This window comes from Canis lupus, chromosome 16, assembly GCF_048164855.1.
Source record: "Canis lupus baileyi chromosome 16, mCanLup2.hap1, whole genome shotgun sequence".
Taxonomy (NCBI): Eukaryota; Metazoa; Chordata; class Mammalia; order Carnivora; family Canidae; genus Canis; species Canis lupus.
Window position 1 is genome coordinate 35,030,835 of NC_132853.1, and position 22,754 is coordinate 35,053,588.

The 22,754-nt window shown below is 53.5% G+C and overlaps 2 protein-coding genes and 1 long non-coding RNA gene across 10 annotated transcripts in view; 1 reads left to right on the top strand and 2 right to left on the bottom strand.

Moving 5' to 3' along the window:
• PDK2 (pyruvate dehydrogenase kinase 2) overlaps window positions 1-22,754 on the bottom strand; it is a 115,393-nt gene that overhangs the window by 2,461 nt on the left and 90,178 nt on the right. Inside the window, exons 1-9 of one of the 7 annotated variants that reach the window (XM_072780131.1) lie at window positions 12,774-12,837; window positions 11,767-11,822; window positions 11,056-11,197; window positions 4,053-4,124; window positions 3,481-3,665; window positions 2,878-2,967; window positions 2,612-2,689; window positions 264-343; window positions 81-179 (exon numbers count right to left, since the gene is read on the bottom strand). In XM_072780131.1, coding sequence (XP_072636232.1) covers window positions 81-179; window positions 264-343; window positions 2,612-2,689; window positions 2,878-2,967; window positions 3,481-3,665; window positions 4,053-4,124; window positions 11,056-11,123 — 672 coding nt within the window. In that variant the 5' untranslated portion in view covers window positions 11,124-11,197; window positions 11,767-11,822; window positions 12,774-12,837. Of the gene's footprint in view, window positions 1-80; window positions 180-263; window positions 344-2,611; window positions 2,690-2,877; window positions 2,989-3,480; window positions 3,666-4,052; window positions 4,125-11,055; window positions 11,198-11,766; window positions 11,823-12,773; window positions 12,838-13,102; window positions 13,248-14,041; window positions 14,229-22,754 lie in introns of those variants that run through there. The other 6 variants (XM_072780128.1, XM_072780127.1, XM_072780126.1 and 3 more) reach the window with 6 other exon arrangements.
• On the top strand, window positions 16,892-22,694 carry LOC140606553 (uncharacterized). Its single transcript, XR_012008897.1, has 4 exons — window positions 16,892-17,425; window positions 20,592-20,684; window positions 20,899-21,011; window positions 22,219-22,694. It is a non-coding gene; the product is annotated as an uncharacterized lncRNA (long non-coding RNA).
• Window positions 17,983-22,754, bottom strand: part of ITGA3 (integrin subunit alpha 3) — a 29,802-nt gene continuing 25,030 nt past the window's right edge. For both annotated transcript variants that reach the window (XM_072780119.1, XM_072780120.1), the window contains exons 24-26: window positions 20,583-20,708; window positions 20,082-20,225; window positions 17,983-19,358 (exon numbers count right to left, since the gene is read on the bottom strand). In XM_072780119.1, coding sequence (XP_072636220.1) covers window positions 20,115-20,225; window positions 20,583-20,708 — 237 coding nt within the window. In that variant the 3' untranslated portion in view covers window positions 17,983-19,358; window positions 20,082-20,114. The remainder of the gene's footprint in view (window positions 19,359-20,081; window positions 20,226-20,582; window positions 20,709-22,754) is intronic.

Here is a 22,754-nt window from a genome sequence, read left to right on the forward strand (position 1 = left end):
CCCAGGGTCTTCTCTGAGCCCATCTCCTGGCAAGTCCCCACCCCACTGCTCTCTGGCTCCTGAATCAAAGGGTCACATACTTTGATGGACAGATCTTCCTCACCCAAGGCCACCATGACCTTGATAGGTGGGAGGACAAGGCTGGACTCGTGGCTTTCCACAGTTGCACGCATGGCATTCTGTGGAGGGAAAGGCAGAAGAGACGAGTGAGGGTGGCCTGGCCCTAACCACCCCCCAACACCGCCGAGAACCATTCCCCTTACCTTGAAGAGTTCAAAAAGCATGTGGTAGAGGTGAGAGGGGACATAGACCATGTGAATTGGCTGTTTGGAGTTGGATGCTGCTGTAAGTCAAGACCAAGGATTAGGAAGTTGTCAAGAGGTCACCATTCAGCATTCATTGACTCAGCACCTAGCACCTAGCACTCAACCACCCATTTATCCTCCAACCATCTGCTGGGCCATTCATCTGGCATGTGTTCATCTAGCTATCCATGCATTCAGTGTCCGTTCAACCATCTATCCATACAGTATCCATCCATCCGTTCATCCATCCATCCAACCACTGTATCCATTCAACATCCACTAAGTCTTCTATCTACCCATCCAGGGTCCATTCAACCATCCAACTGTCCCTCAACTATGTATCTGTTCAAACATCTATCCTTCCCATCGACCCATTGATTCACAGAGTACAGATCCAGCCTTCCATCCATCCGCTGTTTACCTAGCCCCTTCATCCATTCAAAAAGCACCTATCCAGCCTATATGCAGCCTACTAGCATTCACCTGGACACCAGAATCCCCTGGAGAGCTTTTTAAGACAGTGGGGAGAGGGGAGGGGTGCTGCACCCGACACCAGCACTCTGCCTCTCAAGGATCACTCTAGCCTGGAGAGCTTCTTGGTGTTAGGGCCTGCATGTCATTTCCTGTTGCCTAGCACAGGGCTTTGTAGCGGGAGCTCAATAACTGCAACGGATTAATGAGTGAAGGAATCTCAGCACCTATACTGGGAGTGGGGCATGAAGAGGACTAAAATTCCGCCCTACCCTCTCAGAAATTAGCGTCTAGACAAACGCACAACTGACTTTTATGTTGCATGTTGTACCCGGAGTGCATGCTAGGCTCCACACTTGACCCTAGGGATACTGAGGTAAAGTGGCCTGTCTCTGCCCCCAAGTAATTTAGACAGTGCATTACAGAGGCACACCCCAGGAAGCTGGGTGCTTAACTGTGTTTTCTGGGAAATCTGGGAAGGCTTTTTGGAGGACCTGGACTTGAACTGGGCCTTAAGGACGTGGGCATCGTGACTTCCAGGCATGAATCACCTCAGGTTTCTGGCGCACAGGCTGGGGATGGCCGAGCAGCAGGTAGGGGGAAGGGAAGGGTAGAGAAACTTTCAGATCCCTGATCCTCCTCTCCCCTATGCCCCTGACTTATCAGTAGGTCCTGACCTCTCTACCTCCAAGATATTTATCAAATCTACCCCCTTCTTTCCATCTCTGCTGACTGCCCCTCCCCTGGATTCCTCCAGTGATCTCCTAACTGGCCTTCCTGAGGTCTCGCCCACCCCCTCCAACCTCTAAATTTTTTTATTTTTTTATTTTCTTTTTTTTCCTCTAAATATTTTTAGAACGTAAGTCAGACCCTGGCATCACTGGGCTTAGAATCCTTCAATGGGTTTCCTGCTGCACACAAAATCCCAGCTCCTGTCTGTGGCCCACGGGCTCTGCATGCCTCGGCCCCTGTCTCCAACCCCTCCCTACCCATCTCCCAGACCCCTCACCAGGTCCTGCTGGTCCCTGACCACCCAGCCCACCCAAAGTAGGACCGCCGCAGCCATCCTCTCCTATCCATTCTTCCCCTCCTCTTTTGTAATAGATACCCCCTTCCCCAAACTTCCAACAGGCACGTGGCCGCCCAGCTAGAGACTGAATGCCCAGCCTCCCTGGCAGCTAGGCATGGCCAGGTGACAAGGGAGTGACTGTCCCACCCCTGGGCCCTGCCTTCTACATCTTCTTCCTCTTCTCCAGCTGTATCTGAGACAGGAGGGTGGGTAGCCAGCTTTGACTATTCCACCCTAGGGGCTGGAAAGAGGGAGGCCTCTCTTTTCATTAAGCCACTGTTATCTGGATTCTGAAAAGGCAGCCAAACAAATATAAATAATAATATATAATAATTACTATTATAATAATTATATTATTAATATTAATAAATAATTAATAATATATAATAATATAATAAACCCTATCAAATACATGCCCCATCCCTGTCATGTGACCTTGTCTTGTTTCCTCCCTGTCACTTGTCACCTTCTGAAATCAATTTGTTTATTATTTGTTCACTGGCTAACTGAAGCATTCCCCAACCTCCCTGGCATCAGGAATGTAACCTCCATGAGAACAGGAACCTTCCCTTGTGTGTTTACTGCTTAATAAATACTTAGCAAATAAGTTAGTAATAATACTGCTAATAATAAGTCAATAATAGCTCTGCTTCTGTCCCATCCAATTCTTTTCCTGACTCCTCATCTCACCTTCCTTTCTCTCTGAAGCCCCTTAGACAGACAGACAGACAGACACACACACACACACAGAGCCTTGCTCACTCACTATTGATCTCCTGGATCTCCAAGTCAGGAGAGGCCATGTAATACTTGTCACACAGGAGCTTGGCCATATCATAAGCATCTGAGAAAAGAGAGGGACATTCAGGGAATGGGGCTGTCCACCCAGCAGCAGTTCTCTTGGTACTGGCACGGGGCATCACCAATATTAAACCCAAGTGGACGAGTGGGGAAAGGCTCATCCTCTGGCCAGGCAGCTTGGAGGAAGTCTCTGGAGCTCATCCGTGGGCCAGCATGGTGGGGACGGCTTACCTTTCACCACCTCAGAGACATTGCAATTGGGGTCAATGCTGCCGATGTGTTTGGGATGGGCTGGGTTGGTGCTGCCGTCAAAAATCAGGGCTGTGGGGGGAAGGAAGGGTGCTGTTGGTGGGGCTCATCCCCTGCCCTCAGAGCTCTCCAACTCCACCTCTCTTCCCACCACTAGGGCCCCTCCATCCCAGACTTGGGCCATGTCTGGGCTGTTTGCAGACCTGAAGTGTTCCTCTCAGAGGGCCTCGTCCCCCACACAGCCCACATTCCATTTCTACTTCCTTTTGCTCCACCATTTAAAAATAATTTTACCATCCTGCATCTGAAGTTATGTGAGCGTGAGGAACTTGTATAATTTTCAATTGGTTGTAATTTCTCAACAATCACAGTGAATACTCCGGGATGAGGAAACTTAAAACAACAAACTATTTCTGAATACAACAGAGTTCTGACGAATACCACATCGAACACTTGGTAAGAGGCGACAGAATGTCGCATTCTGTAAGCGTTTACACCAATACACCTCAACCCTGCTGCCTGCTTCCTCCTGCCGTGGAACCAGGGATGCCCTTTCAGGTCCGGAGCCCCCTCAGCCCCGCTCACTGTGCTGGTTGATGAGCATGCGGATGGAAATGCGGCTGAGGTAGAAGCGGTCCAGAAAGTACTGGATGTTCTGATTGGAGACTGGGTCGTCGCCATAGGTGTCCTTGTACTCCAGCACGCCCTGCGCCATGGTGGGCACCACGTCATTGTGGCGGTTCCGGATGGTGACCAGGGCATCAGTGAACCTGCAGGACGTGGCAGCGTTGGGCCCCACCTGGGCCCAACCCTGGGGTGCCCTCAGATGCATCCCCACTTCTGACTCCTCCACGGGTATTCATTCACTCCACCCTTCCCAATCTGACGGACACAAGTGCCCTCCCCACTGTTTCCAGAGCCCACCCTGAGTCTCCCACTGCCAACCCGACAGCTGGGAGCTCTGCAGGAGCAGGAGCTTGGAACTCTCAATCAGACTCAGGGACATCAAGGCCAAGGGCTAACTTCCTCCTCAGACTAGATATCCTTGAGGCTAGGGATCATTTTTTTCATCTTCCTAACATTTCTGCCTCTGGGTTGTGACCCAGTGCCCCTTGTCTGCACCTGCCCTTCTGCCCCCAACTGGGGCCCTCACTCACTGGCTCAGGGTACGATGGTCCTCGGGGTCCTTGTCCAGGAACTCCATGATGTCCAGGAGACTCTGGACATACCTGTGCGCAGGGGAGAAGGGGACATCACCTCAGCTCCAGGCCAAGCTCAGCCCTCTTCCCACCTGACTCAGCCACCCCCGCACCTGCCCTGCCCCTACCCTGGGCAGCAGCACACAGAGCTGCCCTGTTTGACAGGCTAAGCCACACTTTTTCTCAATTCATTTCATCTGTATGCAAGTCTCCCTGACAACACAGTGAGTTATGTAAGAACATCTCTCATTTGCTGGTCCCCCTCATGGCACCTTTGCTTTGGAATCTAAGAATAGCAGCCTTAGGAGGGCACTGGAGATCATCCCATCCCCAGGGGCTCGTGGATTACTGACCAAGAGTTCACAGTGAGAGAAGCTGGGGCAAGTCACTTAACCTCCATGAACCCCTTCATGGAAACAGATCCTAATATTTGTCCTGTAAGGTTACTGTTGCATCCCATGGGGCACGGCTGGCAGAGTGGCTGGCCTAGGGCCTGTCACAGATGAGGGGCTCAGTGAGCACTGTAGCCTGACACTCTGGGCTGGGTACCAGGGGCTGTGCAATCTGCCCAGGGAACTGGATTTTAAATGGCAGGTGGGAAGGACACAGGACTGGGGCAGGCATGCCCAGCTCTGACCACAGGTGGGGCTGGAGCCCGCGGAGAACCAGGACAGCCCCTGCCACTCCAAGGCCCAGCAGAAGCGTGTGGCCCTCCTCTGCATGCCCCACCTGCAGGCGTGGTTGGCAGGCTGATTTCCCCAGAACCTGGGTAACCAGTGGAGTGGTGCTGGGAAACTCTAAACTTGGGGCAGCAGGGGGGCCAGCCTGTCCAAGGGGGTCAGGCTCACCTGTGGCAGCAGACAGTACCAACTTAGAGCCACTGTCCCCCTGCCCCCATAAGCCAGGACCCCCACGGTTTCCCTGCTAACATGCCCAGGTCCACAGGTTGTTCTCCTGGGGAAGGCCAAAAAGCTGAGCCTGTCTCTGGTAGAAACACTTCGAGCCAGCAGGAAGGAGGGGGTGCCAAGAGCCCTGGGGCAGAGGGCTCTGTGGCCTAACAGTCTCTTTAGAAAAGGCCCCTCCAGGGCAGGAGCATCCCTGTGTCAAGGTGCTTTGACCTTGACAGGTAAGAAGGACAGCGATTAGCCCCATTTTACAGGCCCCTCAACGGAAGCCCAGAGCAGTCCTACATGTGGCTGGGAGGGGGAGTCCTGAAGACTCAATCCTCCAGCACTCCTGCTGCCACGAAGCACTGGGTCTGCTCAGAATGCTCATCTCCATGTCCCTCAGGGTCCCTCCGCCCAAAATACCTCCCCCACGAACCGCTGCTCTTCCCTCTCTCGCTTCGGACATTAGAGGAGAGGGTGGGAGTGCTGGCTGGGGTGCTGGTTCTGCTGAGTCTCACTCGGGCTGTGTGGCCTGGGTGGGTCATGGAGCCTCTCTGGGCCTGAGTTTCCTCCTCAGGAAAGTAGAAGGTTTCGTACCTACCACTATCACTGCCCTTCAGTGAGGGTCAAAGGTGATAATTAGCACGGTGCCCAGCATGCAGTGCGCACTCTCTAGATGTATGCCCTTGTTATGAATGGTGGTTTGAACATCGGTCCCAGTTGAGCGCATCCTCTGAGCCCCCATGAGACATCTGACACCCTCCCTCTGGTCGTACTGAGCATTGGTTCTGAGTCTCGTTTTAATCAAGCTCTGGACAGCCACCATGCTCTGGATGGCAGGAATGGGGTGTCCCAGGCCTGGTGCTCCCTGCCAGCCCTCCCCACTCAGCCGAAGAGACCAGCTTCCCACCCCACCCCCCACCCCACCCCATCCCTGTAGCCCCAGCAGATAATCAGAGAAGCACTCCAAAGGCCTTGCCTCAGGCTCCCTGGAGAGGAATGACAGTCAGGCTTAAGTCACTTAAGGAGTGACTGCTAGTGCCTGCCTGTGCCCAGGGTCTACACAGGGTCTCCCATCTCCCAGCAGGCTTGAGGAGCCTGCAGTATTTCCCTTTTGTGTAGACAAGGAAACCAGCCCAGAGAAAGCAGGTGACATGGCCCAGGCCACACAGCAAAGGGCTGTGCCGGTATTCAAACCCATGTCTATCTGACTCCCAGTCCACATCACATGGCCAACTGCTCACTCACCATCTACACTGGTCCTAACGGTGCTGCGCCCAATGTGATGGCTGTCGCCAGCCTTGGACAGGGCTCGGCTCTGTGCTTGCCTGCTCCCCTAATACCCAGTGAGGTGGGTGTTCCTGCTGGCCCCATTCTACAGATAAGGCAGTTACTGTACAGAGCTGGGCTTCTCGCCCACAGGCCGTGCGCCTCCAAATCCCTGCCCACCACACCCACGCCCAGGATTAAGCTTCAGGCTCATGATTCTGGGAAGGAGAGGGGGTTTGGGGAGAAAACCTGCAAGTGTGTAAGGCTGGGGAAGATAGAGCAAGGGGAAGAAGCCAACTGGAGAGTGGGGCCCAGAACCCCTTCCAAAGATGGGGGTGGGGGTGGAGGGGGAGGCAGGGAGGGAAGGGGTAGGAGATAGGAGGCCCTGCCTGCTGGGCCAGGAGGTGAAGGGGTGGGCAGAGTCCCAACGCAGGGGTAAGGCCAGGGCTGTAGCTACTGGCACCACCCCTCCAAGGCTGCCTAATGGACCCTAGGGAACAGCAGTGGGGCCTGGTCACACGGCCAGTGAAGTAGAGTAGGGTGCCAAGATGGACTGGCAACAGGTCCATGAGTACGGGGAGAGTGGCCAGCCTCAGGCCCCGGTCTCCTGGACTATGAAGCAGGGTTAGTTTAGAACCCCTGCCCGCGTCCCTCGCAGGGCCATTCCTTCTGGAGAGTGGTCCCAGCTCTGCTCTTGGGAGGGAGAGAAGACAGGAAGGATCTTCCCAGAGGACCCTGACCCTGGCCTGAAGCCTGCGGAGGCTTGGCACCCCTGATGTTATCTGCAGGCAAAATTTGGTCCTAAAGGGAGAGATACTGGGGAAGGAGTAACATTGGCTCATCGGCTGCCCACTGCAGCAAGGGACAGAAAAAGAACCGGGCTTGGACTTGGGAGGCCTGAAATGGCAGTGCAGTAAGAGACAGGGGGTTTACTTCCCCCCTCGGCCGGACAGAGCAGGCCCAGCAGGCAGTGGGGGCCCAACTGCCCCCGGCATAGGCTGCCCTCGGGAATGCCTGGGCCTGCTGACCTCAGCAGCAAATCAGACCACACAGGACTCCTGCCTTCTAGGGCTTTCTAGTCTGCCCAGAGCCCTGGATTTGGGAGGCAGGGGTTGGAAAGTGTAGAGAGGTGGAGGGGGTGTGTGCTTGGTAGTGTGTGCGTGTGTGTGTGTGTGCGTGTACCTTGCACTACTATCCATAGCCATTGGGAATAAAGAGTATGAACAAGGCAATGGCCATCTGAGGGGAGGTGACAGATCTGTCCTGCACCTGGAAGCTGCTCTTTGGAGGGGTGCTGAGTGCAGGCTCTGAGCCAGGCAGACTTGGGTCCTGTGGCCAAGAGGCCACTGAACTGCTCAGGTCTCTGGCTCTAAAATGGGGTTCAAAGCACATCCTCAGTGTCAACTCTGATTATGGAAGGAGAGGCCAAGGGGTTTGGTGAAGATTTGACTCCAGCCCTGGTCCTGTGCCTGGTGTGGCTCGAGCCCTGGGTGCCTAGAGCCTCTACCATGGTGGTGGTTCTCTTCAAAGTCTGTGGTTCCCACAGGGTGGGGATGTGGGTCCCCCACAGGCTGCATTTGGGGTCCACACTCCTCACCAACAGGAAGTGCTAGCCATACTGCCTCCTGCCCCTTTCCCTACAACCCCTGAAAGGCTCTTAGTGAGAGGAGTGACTCACTGTCATCTGATTCTACTCTGCAGCTCTCACTTAACACCTCCCCACACACGCTTTCTGGAAACACGCTCCTACCGGCTCCAGGCCCTCCTCAGGCTGGCTGTTTACCCTGCTCTGTGCTCCAGCATCCCTAGCCGGCAAGCACGTTCCAGTAAGGTGAACCCTACTGTCTTGAGCACTTGCTGGGGGAGCCTGGCAATCTCTGATCCAGGTCACTGCCCCAGAACACAGCACTACTCCTCTCCCCTCACAAACGCAGCCATCAGATCACACAGCCTAGGCTGGAGTCCCAGCTTGCCCACCTGATGCCTGAGTGATCTCAGACACATATTCTAACTTCTCTGAACCTCAGTCTGTTCATCTATGAAATGGAGGTAATGACAAAGCTTACGTCAGAAGGCTGTCGGGACAGCAATTGAGTTAATACAGGGACATGGCAAGAAGAGTTCCTGGAGGACGGCAGGCCCTCCAGGTCTGTTTGCTTTCGCCATTGCCATCGCTATGATGACCACATTGTCTAAGAGAACCTTGGCCACAGTCACAGATCTGTGGCCTGGAGGCACTGCCATCCGCTTGTATTGACAGTTCCATGCACTAACTGTGGTGTTTGCCCTTAGAAACAGAATGGAGCCCATTTTACAGGTGAGGAAGCCAAGGCTCAGGGAGGCCAGAGGGTTTGCTAAGGATTAAGTGTCCAGCAAGCAGCAAAGTCGAGCCTCAAAGTCAGGTGGACACTGCCACCAATGGCCAGGGCTTCCTACTATCTTCCAGTCACTTCCAAAACAGGCTCCCTCCGCACCAGGTCTGTCTGGTTGAAACAATTTATCAGGCTTATTTAAAACCAGGAATGCTCAACTTGTCCACAGTGAGTCTTGCCTAGAGCCTCTCTGCAGCTGAGGAAAAACTCCATTAGCCATCAGCACATCTTATCGCTACTACTGCAAATAGCATTTGTACCAGACTTTTCCATTTTCCAAAGGGGAGCATTTGCTACTTACTCATCAGACTCTGAGGGTAGTGGTCCTCTTGCCGGGCTCCTTGGTGCGGTGTCCCCCCTCCTCTCGTGCAAACCCTACCCACCTGTACCACCTCTACATCCAAGCTGGCAATGGGCTCTCCTGGAGGAGGTCTGCACTCTCTCACAGGCGGCCACCTTGTCCCCATCAGAAAGTCCCTCCTCCTCTCAGACCTCACTCTCTTGCTGCAGCCCATGATGCCCATTCTCTGGAAACAACTTCAGCAGGCTTTGGTCAGTGCATCAGGACACTCCAGCAATTCCACGGCCTGTTCTCCACTAAGCTGAATCCACTGGGAAGTGTTTTCTCTTGTGTAACTTCACTCCATCCTGCTGTTGCTGGACATTTCCTCCCTCGAAGCTTGGAAGTAATGACCAACACAATCCCACACACATGTAACTGATTTCCAGGAATGGCCTCTGCAGGGGCCTGGGGCTTCATGGGCAGTTAGGCAGCTCCCTGCTCCCCCACACCCCAACACACATCCCCTGGCTCTCCTAGGAACACAGCGTCCAGGGAGGGGCCCGAGAGGGCCTGTCCTGGAGTCAGGGGCCCGCTGGAGAGGCAGCCAGGCCAGTCAGCCAAGCAGAGCTGGAGGAGGAGTGGGCAAACAGATGGCACCTTCTGTCTTCTCCCCGTGACTTCCCTACCACCCTGCAGTGGGAAATGCTGGTTGGCTCAGATGTCCTGGACTTCTGAGGGCCAGAGCCCAGCGGGGGGTGACCTGGTTGAGCTATAGGAATGCCAGGCCCTGCCCGCTACCCCATCCCCTTCACAGCTCGCACCGAAATCGCTACAGGCACAGAGTGAGGTTGTGGAGGCCCTCACTGGGCCCTTACCTGCCTCCACACCCTGGCACAAGCAGTTCCAAGGCCTGGAATGCCCATCCTTTCCTTCTAGGTCTAGGCTCACTCAGGCACCCTGTAAGGCCCAGAGACATGCCACCTCCTCCATGCATCCATTCCAACTTCCCTACAACTCTCCGATTCAACTAACATTCACTGTGCGCCTACTATGTGCCTGGCCTCCCGCACAAAACACTTTTCTTACCGTGTCTCATTAAGTCAGAGTAAGTCCTGCATATGCATATTCATCCATAGAAACAACGCTGGAAGGGCACCAATAAAATCTTACCAAACTCTAAGTGTTTGGTCATGGGGTGGAAGGCAGTGGTTGGCATTCTCTTCTGTTTTTCTATGTTTTCCAACTATCAAAGGGGACATGTTACACTTCCACAGTGAGGAGGAAAAGAACCCCAATATTGTTACTTTTAAATACTAGTTTGACTCTTAAGTAAAAGTAGCTCTTTAGCAGCTCACTGCTCCTACCACCATCCACCATCCTGGGCTCTCAGTTTACCCACCCTTCTGCTCCCCACAAGATCACAGGCTCCCCGAGGGTAGCCACTGCTACTGCTTTACTGTTCCCAGCGTGGAGCTGGCTCATGGCAGGTGTAGGCCCCTGCTCCTGAATCCATAGGGAACCATAGTTATACCACACCATTGCCAGAAGAACTAGCAAAGGGTTTCTGCACAGGTGCCACCAAAGGCCAACCAGATTAACCATTTGCATGCCAGTCACACAGCAAACTCCTCTTTGTTCTTCACGTGACCAGCCGTTGGTTAATGTCATCTAGTTACCTAACCTGGGACAGAGTTCTAGAGTGACCTTTACAGAGGATTTTCTGCTGCTACTGCTGTGATTTTTGGTCTTTGCCCCTCCAAAGTTCTCGGGGGCAGGTACTGTGCCATCTTTGTGTCTGTTTTCCAACATGACTGGTAGCTTGGATCATATAATTTGAAAATTCATTTCTCCCTGTTTCTGTTTGTCTACAATGTTGCCTTGTTTTGGTTGGGATTCTGGGTTTCTAGAGAAAGAAGACTGGTAAGTATAGGGCTAGCCCACAGGCATGGAGGCTAGGAACTTTATCTCAGGCCCTGCTCTGGCTTAGCATTCCACTTGGCCTTGGGCAACTCTTCAGCCTTTTAGAGCCCCTGTGACTCCCCTCTGTGCCCACCTCCCTCAAGGCTGCCAGGAGCACAGAGATTCTGGGAGCCTAGCAGCATCTAGCAGTAGAATGAAAGGAGGTGCAGGGACCTGGCCAGGGGTCTCACCAGCTTTGGACCAGCTGCACCGAGGGTGTGCTCAGCACTCGGTCGGGAAGCAGGTTGATCTCCTTCATGATGTTGGCCAGGCGCACAGGCAGCTCCTGCCTGAGGAAGGTGAATGAAGTTTTCTCACAGGCATTGCTGGACCCTGGAGGGAGAGAGAGAAGTGAGCCAACAGAGCTGCAAACCACTGGAGCCAGAGGTCATCTCAGGGATCAGGACAATTAAATCTTTCATTTCCTGAGGGTTCAGAGAAGTGATCAGGGCACAGAGCCAGGCAGCTCTCCTAATCCCCTGTAGTGCTCCCACCTCCACACCACCCTGCCTAATCAGGCCTGGCCTTGTGTCCCCTCCCCTACCCCCTGCTGGCCTTCAACCGCAGGGGATAGGGCCACTTCCAGGCCTACCTGGAGCCACCTCTGGCCTCAGTTACCTCACTTCTTCACTTTCTGTCTCTCTTAGCAAATACTTGCTTTGTGGAGTGGAAGGGGAGAGGTGGATCCGGGTGGGCAGAGGAGCCTGGGAAAACCATCCTTTCCCAGGTCTGGGCCTGCCTAAGGGATGCTATGCCTCGACCACAGCAGCTACAGGGACCCAGTGTCATTTCTGGCCCAGTCCATCTTTACCCAGGCTGGTCTTGATGACCACTGTAGAGTTGTCCTTATGTTAATGCTCATGTGTGAGGCACACAGGGCCCAAGAATGAGAACCCAAGTACCTTGGTCCTTGGTCTGGCTTCAAGATGAAGATGGGGTGGTAGACTGAGGCCATGGCCTAGAGTCAGAAGACCTAGATGCTAGTCTAAGTTCTGCTTCTGAGCCTGCCACCTAGGGCATGTGACTACCCTTCTGAAGATCTCTTTCCCCCACTGTACTACAAGTGGACCAAACGCTACTGTGAACCCCACCTGGCCCATTTATATAAGCAGGGTCCAGTTTAAACCGGACAACTACTGGTGGCTAGGAATGGGCCCTGGGGGCTTTCCTACTCTGGAATAGCTCAAGTAGGGCAGGGGGACAGGCAGACAAGTCCTGGGGAACAGGGGCCCTCTGTCCTACTGTCACTTCCCCACCCCCCTCCCATCAGTGACGCAGCTGTAACTTGAGCCAGGCACTGTCTCTTCAACTCCTAAGAGACCTGGGCACCCCCTCCTAATCCCCAGCTGGCACCGTGGAAATACCGCGTAGACAGACAGGGCCCACACAATGCCTGTTTCAGTGGCTACATTGGCACAGCCTTGCTTCTGCTCCAGAGGCCCCCCCAGAGCGTTGCTGGTGGGTGATCCTGGCCCAGGAAGCTAGGGGCAGCCAAGGCTGCCAGCCTCCTGACTCCACCTCATGGTGCTCCAGGCCTGCGCCCAGTTGGGGACAGGAAGCCAGGCCCAAACAGATTTGCTCTTCAAGTGTCCTTGCCTACTGGGACAGCTCGGGGCCCGCTCCTTCAGGGGGTGGAGGTATACTGATCATCGACCTCCTTCCTGCTGACATTTTCTGAAAGAGCGGGGTCCCCACCTGACCCCGGGGTGCCCAGCCCAGCCCAGATCTCCTTCCAGATGTCTGCATCTACTAATCTTGCCTTGTTACTCCCACCAGCATCCCCACCCCATTTCCTCTCCATCTCCAGACTCTTTGAGTCACTAGGACAACCACCATTAACCCTTTTTGTCTGGATATACCCCACTCCCTTCTGGCCCTAACATCACCACCTTGCCTGACTGTCCCTTACTCTGCAAGACCTCTGCACAGTCCAGCAAGACACTGGGACCCCTCCTTCTCAGTGCCCCCACTTCCCACTGACAGCCCGGTAGAGAGCTCTCCCCCAGGGTACCTTAACCCTTTCAGGGCCGGCCCCTGCCCCACCCCACGCCTTAACCCTTCCCTGCCTGGACCCCTCCCAGCAACCCTTCCCAGTCACGCAGGGCCTCTCTTCTCCGCGTTGATCCTTCAAGACCAGGGTCTCCCTCACTCACCGCCCCCCCCGCGCCCCGCTGGCCCCCAAGTCCAGCCGCCACCCCACCCCACCCCACCCCACCCCACCCCCCGCCCACTCCCTACCGAAGTCCAGAAACTGCTTTATGGACAGCGGGGACGGGGAGAACTTGCTGAAGTGCTCGATGTACTTGGGCGCCCCTGCGAGGGACGCATTCTTCAGCAGCGCGCGGACCCAGCGCATGGCGGCGGCGGCGGCGGCGGCGGCGGCGGCGGCGGCCGCGGCTCGGGCTCCGGCTCGGGCTCCGGCTCGGGGTCCGGTCCCCACCGCGAGCGGCGCGGCCGCTTGGCTCGGCTCGGCCCAGCCCGGCCGGCACACGGGACCCGCCGCCTCCTCCCCGCCCCGGCCCGGGCGGTCCTCCCCGCCCCGGCCAATCGGCTTGCCGCGGCGCCCCGGCGGCGCCAATGGGCGCTCACAAACAACCCGGGCCGAGCCAATCGCCTCTCGCCCCGGCACGTGGCTCCCCTGGGCCCGCCCCCTTAACCCCGTCCTCGCCCGGGCGGCCTGTTGTTTTCGGGAGGCCGCGCGGAGAGTCCGCCTCCCGCGCGCTCGCTCCGCCCGTGCCCCCTCCCGGCCGAGCCCCGCTCCACCCCAGGCTCCGCCGACGTCGGTCGTTCCTGCCTGTCCCCGGCCTCTCCCGCGCCCCCCGCCCCCAAATCTCCGGGACTCGCCTTCCCTGCGATCGTCTGGGCAGCTTTCAACGAATCCCTTCCCTCCCGAAGGGACCTGTTCCAGCTGCTCTTCCCCGCTTGCGCTCCCTGGGGGGACGGGTCACTGTCATCCAGACTGGGAAAGTTTGCAAACTTCGGGGTCAGGATGCACGCCCGTGCTAACCCTCCGTGTAGACAAGCACCCCAGCACTTCCACAAAGATCCAAGCGGCTCCGGAAAACACGGCGCCCAGAGTGGAAACCCCAACGCAGGCCTGGCGGCGGCGGGGGCACCCTCAACATCGGCGCTGGGAGTGCAGTTCTCAACACTTTAATTATTCTCTAATCATTTGACCTTAGAAAGCGACCATCTTCGCACTGGGGTTCCTTAGAGAGAGGTCCTGGCAGGTGATCTGCGCGGGGGACCTGGGAGCCATTCCTGCGCCAGCGTCCTGCGCTCTCCGGCTCTCTCGCAGGAAAGGAGCGCGAGTTCTTGCGGTGGAACGTGGTACGTGCTGACCCCCGCCTTTCCCTTTGATGTCCCCCCTTCTTCACTGTTCGCTCCCTGGGCCGCACCGACCAAGTGCCCGGTATGTGCTGGGCTTTGTGCTGAGAACAGGAAAACCACAAAGGATAAGGAAGTAGTTTTTTCCCTCAGCCATTTGTTTTCTCAGTTTGGGAGGTAGCGGCCTAAGTAAATAGGTCGTTACTGTGTAACAGAATGTGATTAAGGTCAACACCAGCTGTGCCCAAGGCTTTGCCACGGAAGGGACTCTTAACTGAATAATAGCCTGCGTACCAGGCACTGTTTGCATACATTAGCTCCTTTAATTCTCCAGGTGTCTCTCTTGTGCTTTATTATCCCCATTATATAGATGAGGAAACTGAGGCTCAGGGATCATTCTCAAAAGCAAATCTGAACTTGTTTACAGACTTTTTCAGGGGCTCTCTTACTGGAGGCTTTCCAGCTCTTGCACGATCTGCTTTGGCTTAAGTCTCCAGCCTCCTCTCTCCACGTCGCCCTGCTTGACTCCCAGCCATACTTATCTACCGCCTTGAGCAACCTCCAGGCTCCAAACCGTTGCAAATGCTGTCTCTTCTGTCTGGATAATTCTTTCTCCTCACTGCCTATCCATTCTTCAAGGCTCTGACCCTACCAGGCTGGGTTATGGGCTCCCTCTAAAGGCTTCTTAGACCTCCCCAAACTTTTCTTTAAAGATTTTATTTATTTATTCATGAGACACAGAAGGAGAGAGAGAGAGAAAGAGAGAGAGAGAGAGATCAGGCAGAAGGAGAAGGAGGCTCCATGCAAGGAGCCGGATCCCGGATCCCAGGATCACTCCTTGAGCCAAAGGCAGACGCTCAACCACTGAGCCACCCAGGTGTCCCAGACCTCCCCAAACTTAACACCATTTGGCTCTTATCAAATCTGGAAATCTGGAAATCGTTTGCTGACTCATCTGTCTCCTCCACTAGACTTTAAACTCCAGGAGGGCAGGGCTGTCTGTGTCTGTGTAATTCACTGCTCTATCTCCAGCACCAGGCACATAGAAGGGAAAAGAGCATGAATAAAGAATTGGGACCACCAGGGAGGCATGCCACAGAGTTATCAGGGAGGACCACCGAATATCCTTCCAGCAAGCAATTAAATCATGCACTATGTTGGTGAGTCAGTCTTCAAGTTGCCCAGAGGAGCATACAGGATGCTTGCGTGTAAAAAGCCCAGTCCTGTACCTGGCACATAGTAAATAATCAATAACAGCTATTACTGTTGTCCAAATTTAAGCAAGGAGGGGCACCTGAGTGGCTCAGTCGGTTGAGCATTGGACTCCTGGTTTTATCTCAGGTCATGTTCTCAGGGTCATGAGATTGAGCCCCATGTTGAGCTCATAAAGGTATCTGCTTGAGGATTTTCTCCCTCTGCCCTTCTCCGTGTGCATGCTCTCTCTCCCTCTCTCTCTGTCTCTCTCTCAAATAAATAAATAAAAAGATAAATAAATATGGGACGCCTGGGTGGCTCAGCGGTTGAGCATCTGTCTTTGGATCGGGTCATGATCCTGGGATCGAGTCTCACATTGAGCTCCCTGCATGGAGCCTGCTTCTCCCTCTGCCTGTGTCTCTCCCTCTCTCTGTGTATCTCATGAATAAATAAATTTTAAAAATTAATCTTAAAAATTGTTAAGTAACGAGGAAAAGGCAGCAAACTCTGAGGCAAGGTAGAGGAGAGAGAGAGATTTCTTCTGATCCTCTCCTTAGTGCTGGACCTTTATATTGTGGCCTCTGCTTGGATCAAAATTCCTTCTGCAGAGATTGCTGCAGGGTGATAATGGGAGTGGTATGGGGTGGTCAAGCTAGGTTAGAAGATGCTGAGGTTAAACTCCCACCAACCTCCCATCCCACACCCCACCATGCCCTAATTTCCCACTACATGTACAAGGAATGTTGGGGGTTGCTCTCAAGGACTCAGATTGGGGGAAAAGAAAAGGACTCAGATTGGCAGACGTTTTATCTCAAGGCAGGGTTCTACAGCGGCAGAAGGGAGAAAACAAAACTGGGAGACTCCCACCCAGCAATTAACAGTATGAGCCCAGAATTAAGCCACTTCTCTCCTGCTCACAACTCATTGGCTAGAATTTAGTCACATGACCTTACCCAACTAGGAGGGCCCAGGAAGTGCATTCCAGCTCTGTGTCTAGAGGGGGAGAATCACCTTATGGGTCCTTTTAGTGACACAAAAGCCAAGACCTTCTTTGGGAACAGTTTGGAGGTCCTACAGCTCCAAGGAGCTCTAGAAGCTTGACATTATTGAGGACCCTTTTATATAAGTGGGTATTGCTGCATCTCTGCCATTATGTTTCTTTCATAACAGTGTAACACCAGTCCTGGAAACAACTACTTATACTGGGAGGGTGGGGAGGAGAGACTGTTCTTATCCAAGCATAAACTGTCACACACCCATACACTCAAGCACACACAAAAGACTAGGGGCTGTGGGGCACCTGGGTGGCTCAGTGGTTGAGCATCTGCCTTTGGCTCAGGTTATGATCCTGGGGTCCTGGGATCCTGGGGTCCCTGCTTCAGGGTCCCCACAGGGAGCCTGGTTCTCCCTCTGCCTATGTCTCTGCTTCTCATGAATAAATAAATATAATCTTTTAAAAAAGGACTAGGTGCTGAGCCTGTGAAGCTGGCCAGAGGGATGTGCAGATCCCTTAGATCCCATCTTTCTTAGGCAGGAATTGGGGGTTTCCATTACTGGTTCTGAGAGCTCCAGGTAGAGGCTGGGATTTTCCTGGAGGAATGGGACCTTCCACCGTTAATCAACCCTGGAAAGGACAGTCCCAGCATAGAAAGTGAGGGGCAGCAGAGGGCAGACACTGCCACTAAGAGGCAGGTTGGAGGACACCCAGGCAGACATCAGGAGGGGCTCCTGGGAGAAGAGCCTGGGTCCATGGACTTTCAGAGCAGCTGAATCGAGGATCTGAGCCTTGGCTTCTCTCTGAGTAGTAATTTTCAGCCTTCAGTGAAGTCTTCCAAAGGTCATAGCTTTGAGGACAACTAACAGAAGGACCTATGTCACAATTAGGACAAAGAAGTCATGGGGACAGCAGCCTTGCTTCATCCTCCCAGGCCTGTGTGGAAGGGTGACCTTAGGAAGTGGAGGGTTTGGTGCAGTGCAGTGGGCTATGGAGGCTGGTACTGAAGCACTCCCAGAGGAAAGGCCACAAGACTAGGACTCCAGGTACTCCTTCCCGGACACTGGGGGATACCATGATGTTTCAATCTTTCCAGTCTTAGGTCACTGGTTTACCCTTGGATCCACTCATCGTGGTGTCCAGGGATGGGGGTGGAATTGAGCCATTGAAAAACAGGCTCTTATCTGACTGGAGCCACTGGATAAGGGCTCTTGGCTCTCCACCCTTGCTTGCACCCAGCCTCCCTCCACCACTATCCAGGACTACCCACTTCTATAGCAAAGTAGTTTCCTGCCTCTTCTGGATCCTGAATATCACCTCCTTGTCCACCAAGGAGGCCTTTTGGATTCTATCCAATCTACTCAGGTCTCGTCCCTGACTTTATGTTCTGGATCTCAGGTATATGTCCACAACCACCCCGTAGATCAGGACATCCCTGAAAGCAGGGATGGGTATGTCCTGTATACATCGTTACTTTCCCCATCTCTAAGATCCCTGCACCCAGCATTGTCCACCTAGGGTCAGGTGGATGGCATCACTATCCAACAGACTGACGTGGGGTTGGAACAAAGTGGGGGCAGTGAGTAGAGGCCAATGCAGAGTATACAAACCGGGAGCTGTTTATTGGTTGCTGTGAGAAGCCTATATACAAAGAAGGCACAAGGAGGGGGAGGGAGCTCCCTGCTACAGTACCATGGAAGGACTGGAAAGGGGGACTGCCAAAAGGCAGGGGTCAGGAGAGGTTTCCTGGAACCAGCCTCAAGTTCTAGAATGGGCCTTAGAACTTAGCCAGTGGGGGAGGAGGCAGAGCTAAGTTGGCTCTGAAAGCCAAGGACAGCCAAGAACTCCACTTCTAGGTCCCCTACCCATGGTCAGTGAGGGCGGAATAGGTTCCAGCCGATGGCGCAGGGACAGGGCTCCCTCCCTGTTCTACATTCAAGCGTCGCTCCCTCCACGATCTTGTCTGGGTGGGGGTAAGGGTGGTCCCTCCGGGCCTTCAGGGGCCTGGATGGTAGTGGTCAGTGAGAAGTGGTATCTCCTCTAGCCTTCCAACAGCTCCTTGGTCCAGGACTGGTCCTCTCCTCTGTTGAGCATCCCACCGTGCTCCCAGGGAAGTCCCGCTGCAGTCTGCCAGGCTGTCCGGTGGCTTGTCTGTATTTCTTCCTTCAGACTGCATTCCTTGCCAGAATGCAATCTCCTCCAAGGAGAAGCTTCACAGAGAAGGAAAGCCATCCCAGGACCTTCCTTCTAGTTCACTCTGCTCATGGGTCTGAGAATGCCAGGTCCTGCAAACGCCACCGTGGGCAAACCTGAGGCGGGCCCCCACTCTGGCACGACTACCGGGAGCTTCGACTGGGGGCCTGGTGCCCTGTTCCCTGTCAGTAGTTTTAGTCTTAATAGCAGAGTCAATCCAGTGACTATGGCTCAAGATGGGTCCAGTGTGAATCAGGGGAGGGTGTCACCACAGTGCAGGCCTTTTCCTCCTGGCTCTGGTGGAGGCCTCTGGCTTGATTTTGGCACAGGCAGAGGCAGGGACACACATCCGTGCACCATCCACAGTGCACAGCATAGGCCACAAGTGATGGGACCCCCATGTGTCCAGGGCACAGGGCTTCGGTATGCTCGGCACTGTGGGGCCATGGCCTTAGCCCTCCTGTGGGGAGAAGCCTGTGGCCAAACAGCACATACACGTGCTTGAAGAGCTGTGTGTGCCCGCACCTGATGGTGCCAGCCAAAGGCAGTGGCCCCTGTGGACTGTCAGGGGCATAACTTATGATAAATAGAAGGGGCATGGGGGGAGCAGGGCTGAAATCAGGAAGGACGTCAGTAGTATCGGTCCCGAGTCTGCCAGCTCGTCACCCAATGCTTCTTGGTAGGCAGGGTGCTCCTTGGAGGTGGGTAGCGCTCCTCCTCCCGGATCCGCACTGCGTGGTACTTGGGCATGATCCGGTAATAGCGGGTCCGTTTAAAGAAGTCACACTGGAGTGGGGGTAGGGGGAGACGAGGAAGGGGCATCAGTATCCAGCTCTGGAGGTTGTGGGAAGATGTGCCTAGCCCCTTCCTCTCCCACCCAGAGGCCAGAGCCAGGACCCCTGACCCAAGCATGTGCCATCTCCCTGCACTGTGACAGGGAGGGCCAGGTTGCCCACCCTCGGCCCCAGAGGAAGGAGGAGCTGAGGAAGGCAGAGAAAGGGAGGTAGCTGGACACAGAGGGGCGGTCACTGAGGTTGTGGACAGGATGGCTAGAGAGCGTGGTGGCTGACCCAACCACACTGTGGGGGTCAGGGGGGGTCAGTGTGTCACCCTGGAGGGGCTCCGAGGAGCAAAGGTGCTAGTTCCAGGAGAAGGCCTCCATCTCTGGAGGTGGAAATGGAAGCACAGAATCACTGGAAATTTGCTGTGTGACCTAGAGATGGGGCCTAGCTTGGGCTTTGCTTCTTTTCCGATCCCCAAAAAGCAAGGGGGGGCATGGAGAGCATTTTATGGCTCCCTCTTGGGCTCCAGATCTCTCCAGGGGAGGCAGTTTTGAGACATCTTGAACTCTGCCAGGGCGTAGAAGGAGACTGTGGCCTGCTCTTTGGGGAGGTGGCAGGGTAGAGTGAGGTGCAGAGAGGGCCCACAAGGAAGAAGAGCAGATAGGACAGAGTCAGAGGCCCCAGCCAGCTGTGCAGCTCAGGGGAGAGGGCCCGGAGGCCGCGTTACCCGGGTGGGCTGGGGGCAGGGGGCTGTCCCCCGTCAGTAGTCGTCGGTCAGCCTCTCTGTCTCTGACGGCTGGCTCTTCATCTCCGCCTTCTGCCTCTTAGCTTCATACAGGGCGCGAGTGCGGGCTCGCTTGAAGAAGCCGCACTACGGAGGGGAGGAGGTGGGGATGGGCCATCAGGGGGGCGCTGGGGCTGAGGGCTGGGGAGCCTGGATACCTGGGTCCCAGCCCTGCTTGGTGGTTTGGCCAGCAGCCAGAGCTCCTGGCTTCCCTTTCAGCTTTGCAGGTCCCCCCATTAACCAAGCAGGAATGTCCTGGTGGGTGAGGTGAGGATAGAAGGTGGGGGGCAGGACACTGGAAGCTGGGGAGAAGGTACGGTCAACATGGGAGATGGGTGGGGGTGGGGTGGAAGTGAGGAATGGGATGAAGGGAGAGCTGGTGAGGGTCCACTGGCAAGAGGTCCTAGAGTGGAAGTCTCAGTGGTGGTCTGGGGGGGTCCTAACCTTCCACAGCAGGAGGATGATCAGCCCCAGGAGCAGCAGCCCGGCACCCACAGCCACAAGCACCAGCCACAGCTCGATCTCCGCTGGCAGCTCCTCCACCAGGTCAGAGTCAATGTCCACGGAGAACTGGCAGGAGTAAGGAGAGGCTCAGCCCTGTATCCACCCCTAGACCCCAAGCTCATCCATCCTGTCCCAGCAGGGCCCAGGACCCTGCTGCTGTTTGACCTATGACCAGCAGGGGGCACTCAGGGACCAGAAAAAGCCCCTGCCTGCCACCAGACAGCAGCAGATTCCTCCAACCTCTGCTTTTCCCTAGGTGCAGACCTGACTCCAAAGGACCAGCTTCAGATCTGGGATGCAGCCTTGAAACCCACACACTGGGGCTTGAGTACCAGCTCCATCCTTGATGAGCTGTGTGGCCCTGAACAAGTAAGGTCACCTCTCTGAATCTCCATTTCATGCTCTCTGATAAGGAGATTATAACGCCTACCTTATGGTATAGCCAAGTGGTCAAGAGCTAGACCAAGCCAAGTGGGTTCTGGAGTTAGACTACCTGGGTTCAAGCCTCCACTGTGCTATTCACAGCTGTGTAACCTTGGGCAAGTCACTTAACCTCTCTGTTATTCACCTGTAAAATGGGGATTATCAGAATGATACCTACTTCATAGGTTGCTGGTAAAGATTAAATGTGTTTAATGTCAGTAAACTCCTTTGAGCAATATCTGGTACATAAGCAGCACTCCATAAATATTTACATAAAAACAAAGAATGCAGAGTATATAGTACCATTATTTTTCTTCCCTACAATGGATACACACACACACACACACACACATTATAAAATTATAATACATACACTACAACATATATAATCATACATTATAATATATACAATGTAAAATACATATAATATATATTATTAATATAATTATGATATATTATACAATATTGTCTATTATATACTATTATAATGTGTAACATACATAGTATATGTTATATATCATATGTAGTTTTTAAATCGTGTATTATAACAAGATTATATTACATATAGTGTATTTTATATATATTGAGAGAAAAAATTTTTTATGATTATATGTGATTATTTCTTTAAACATTTTTAAGGTTTTATTTATTCATGAGAGACAGAGAGAGAGAGAGAGAGAGAGAGAGAGGCAGAAACATAGGCAGAGGGAGGAGAAGCAGGCTTCATGCAGGAAGCTCAATGTGGGACTCTGGGATCACACGGAGCTGAAGGCAGATGCTCAACCACTGAGCCACCCAGGCATCCCTCTTTAAATATTTTGACTATTATTTTTGTTTAAATAAGATGATATGGGGGATCCCTGGGTGACTCAGTGGTTTAGCGCCTGCCTTCAACCCAGGGCGTGATCCTAGAGTCTGGGGATCGAGTCCCAAGTCGGGCTCCCTGCATGGAGCCTGCTTCTCCCTCTGCCTGTGTCTCTGCCTCTCTCTGTGTCTCTCATGAATAAATAAAAAATCTAAATAAATAAGATCAAGAAAATGAAAGGTTCCAGTAATTTTACTCCCTAGATATAACTCTTCAGCATTTCAGTGAATCTCATTCCATATTTTTTAATGCATATGTAACACATCCTTTCTTCTTCCACATAAACAGGGTCCCTGTGTGCTACACAAACCCTCCTGCAACCTGCTTCTTCTTTCATCTATAATAATCATCTCTTGATGTCAATTAAGGAAGATCAACCTAATGTCCTCTGATGACTGCATAGTCATTCTAGAAAATGTACCACAATTTATTGAACCTATCTCCTACCGAAAGACACGTGGAGTGTTTCCAATTTCATGCCATTATAAACCACACTTTAAAATATCTCCATATATTTATATTCACATTATTTGTCCTACTAGCTCCTTAAGATATATTATCATGGGCTGGATCAAAGGAAGTGTGCATTTTAAACCCTAATAGATATTGATAAATTCATTTCCGAAAAGAATCCATCCATTTATACTCTAGCCAATAGCATTTCCTTCTGCCTCATCAGCACCAGGCGGCATTATTGTTTTTAATCTTTTCCAATCTGATAGGAAAATAAAAATCTTGTGGCTGTTATTTTTGTCCTTACTATTGAGGTGACTGTTTCTAGTTTGTCTTGTAACTGCCTGTTTATGTTTATGTTGTCGTTTACC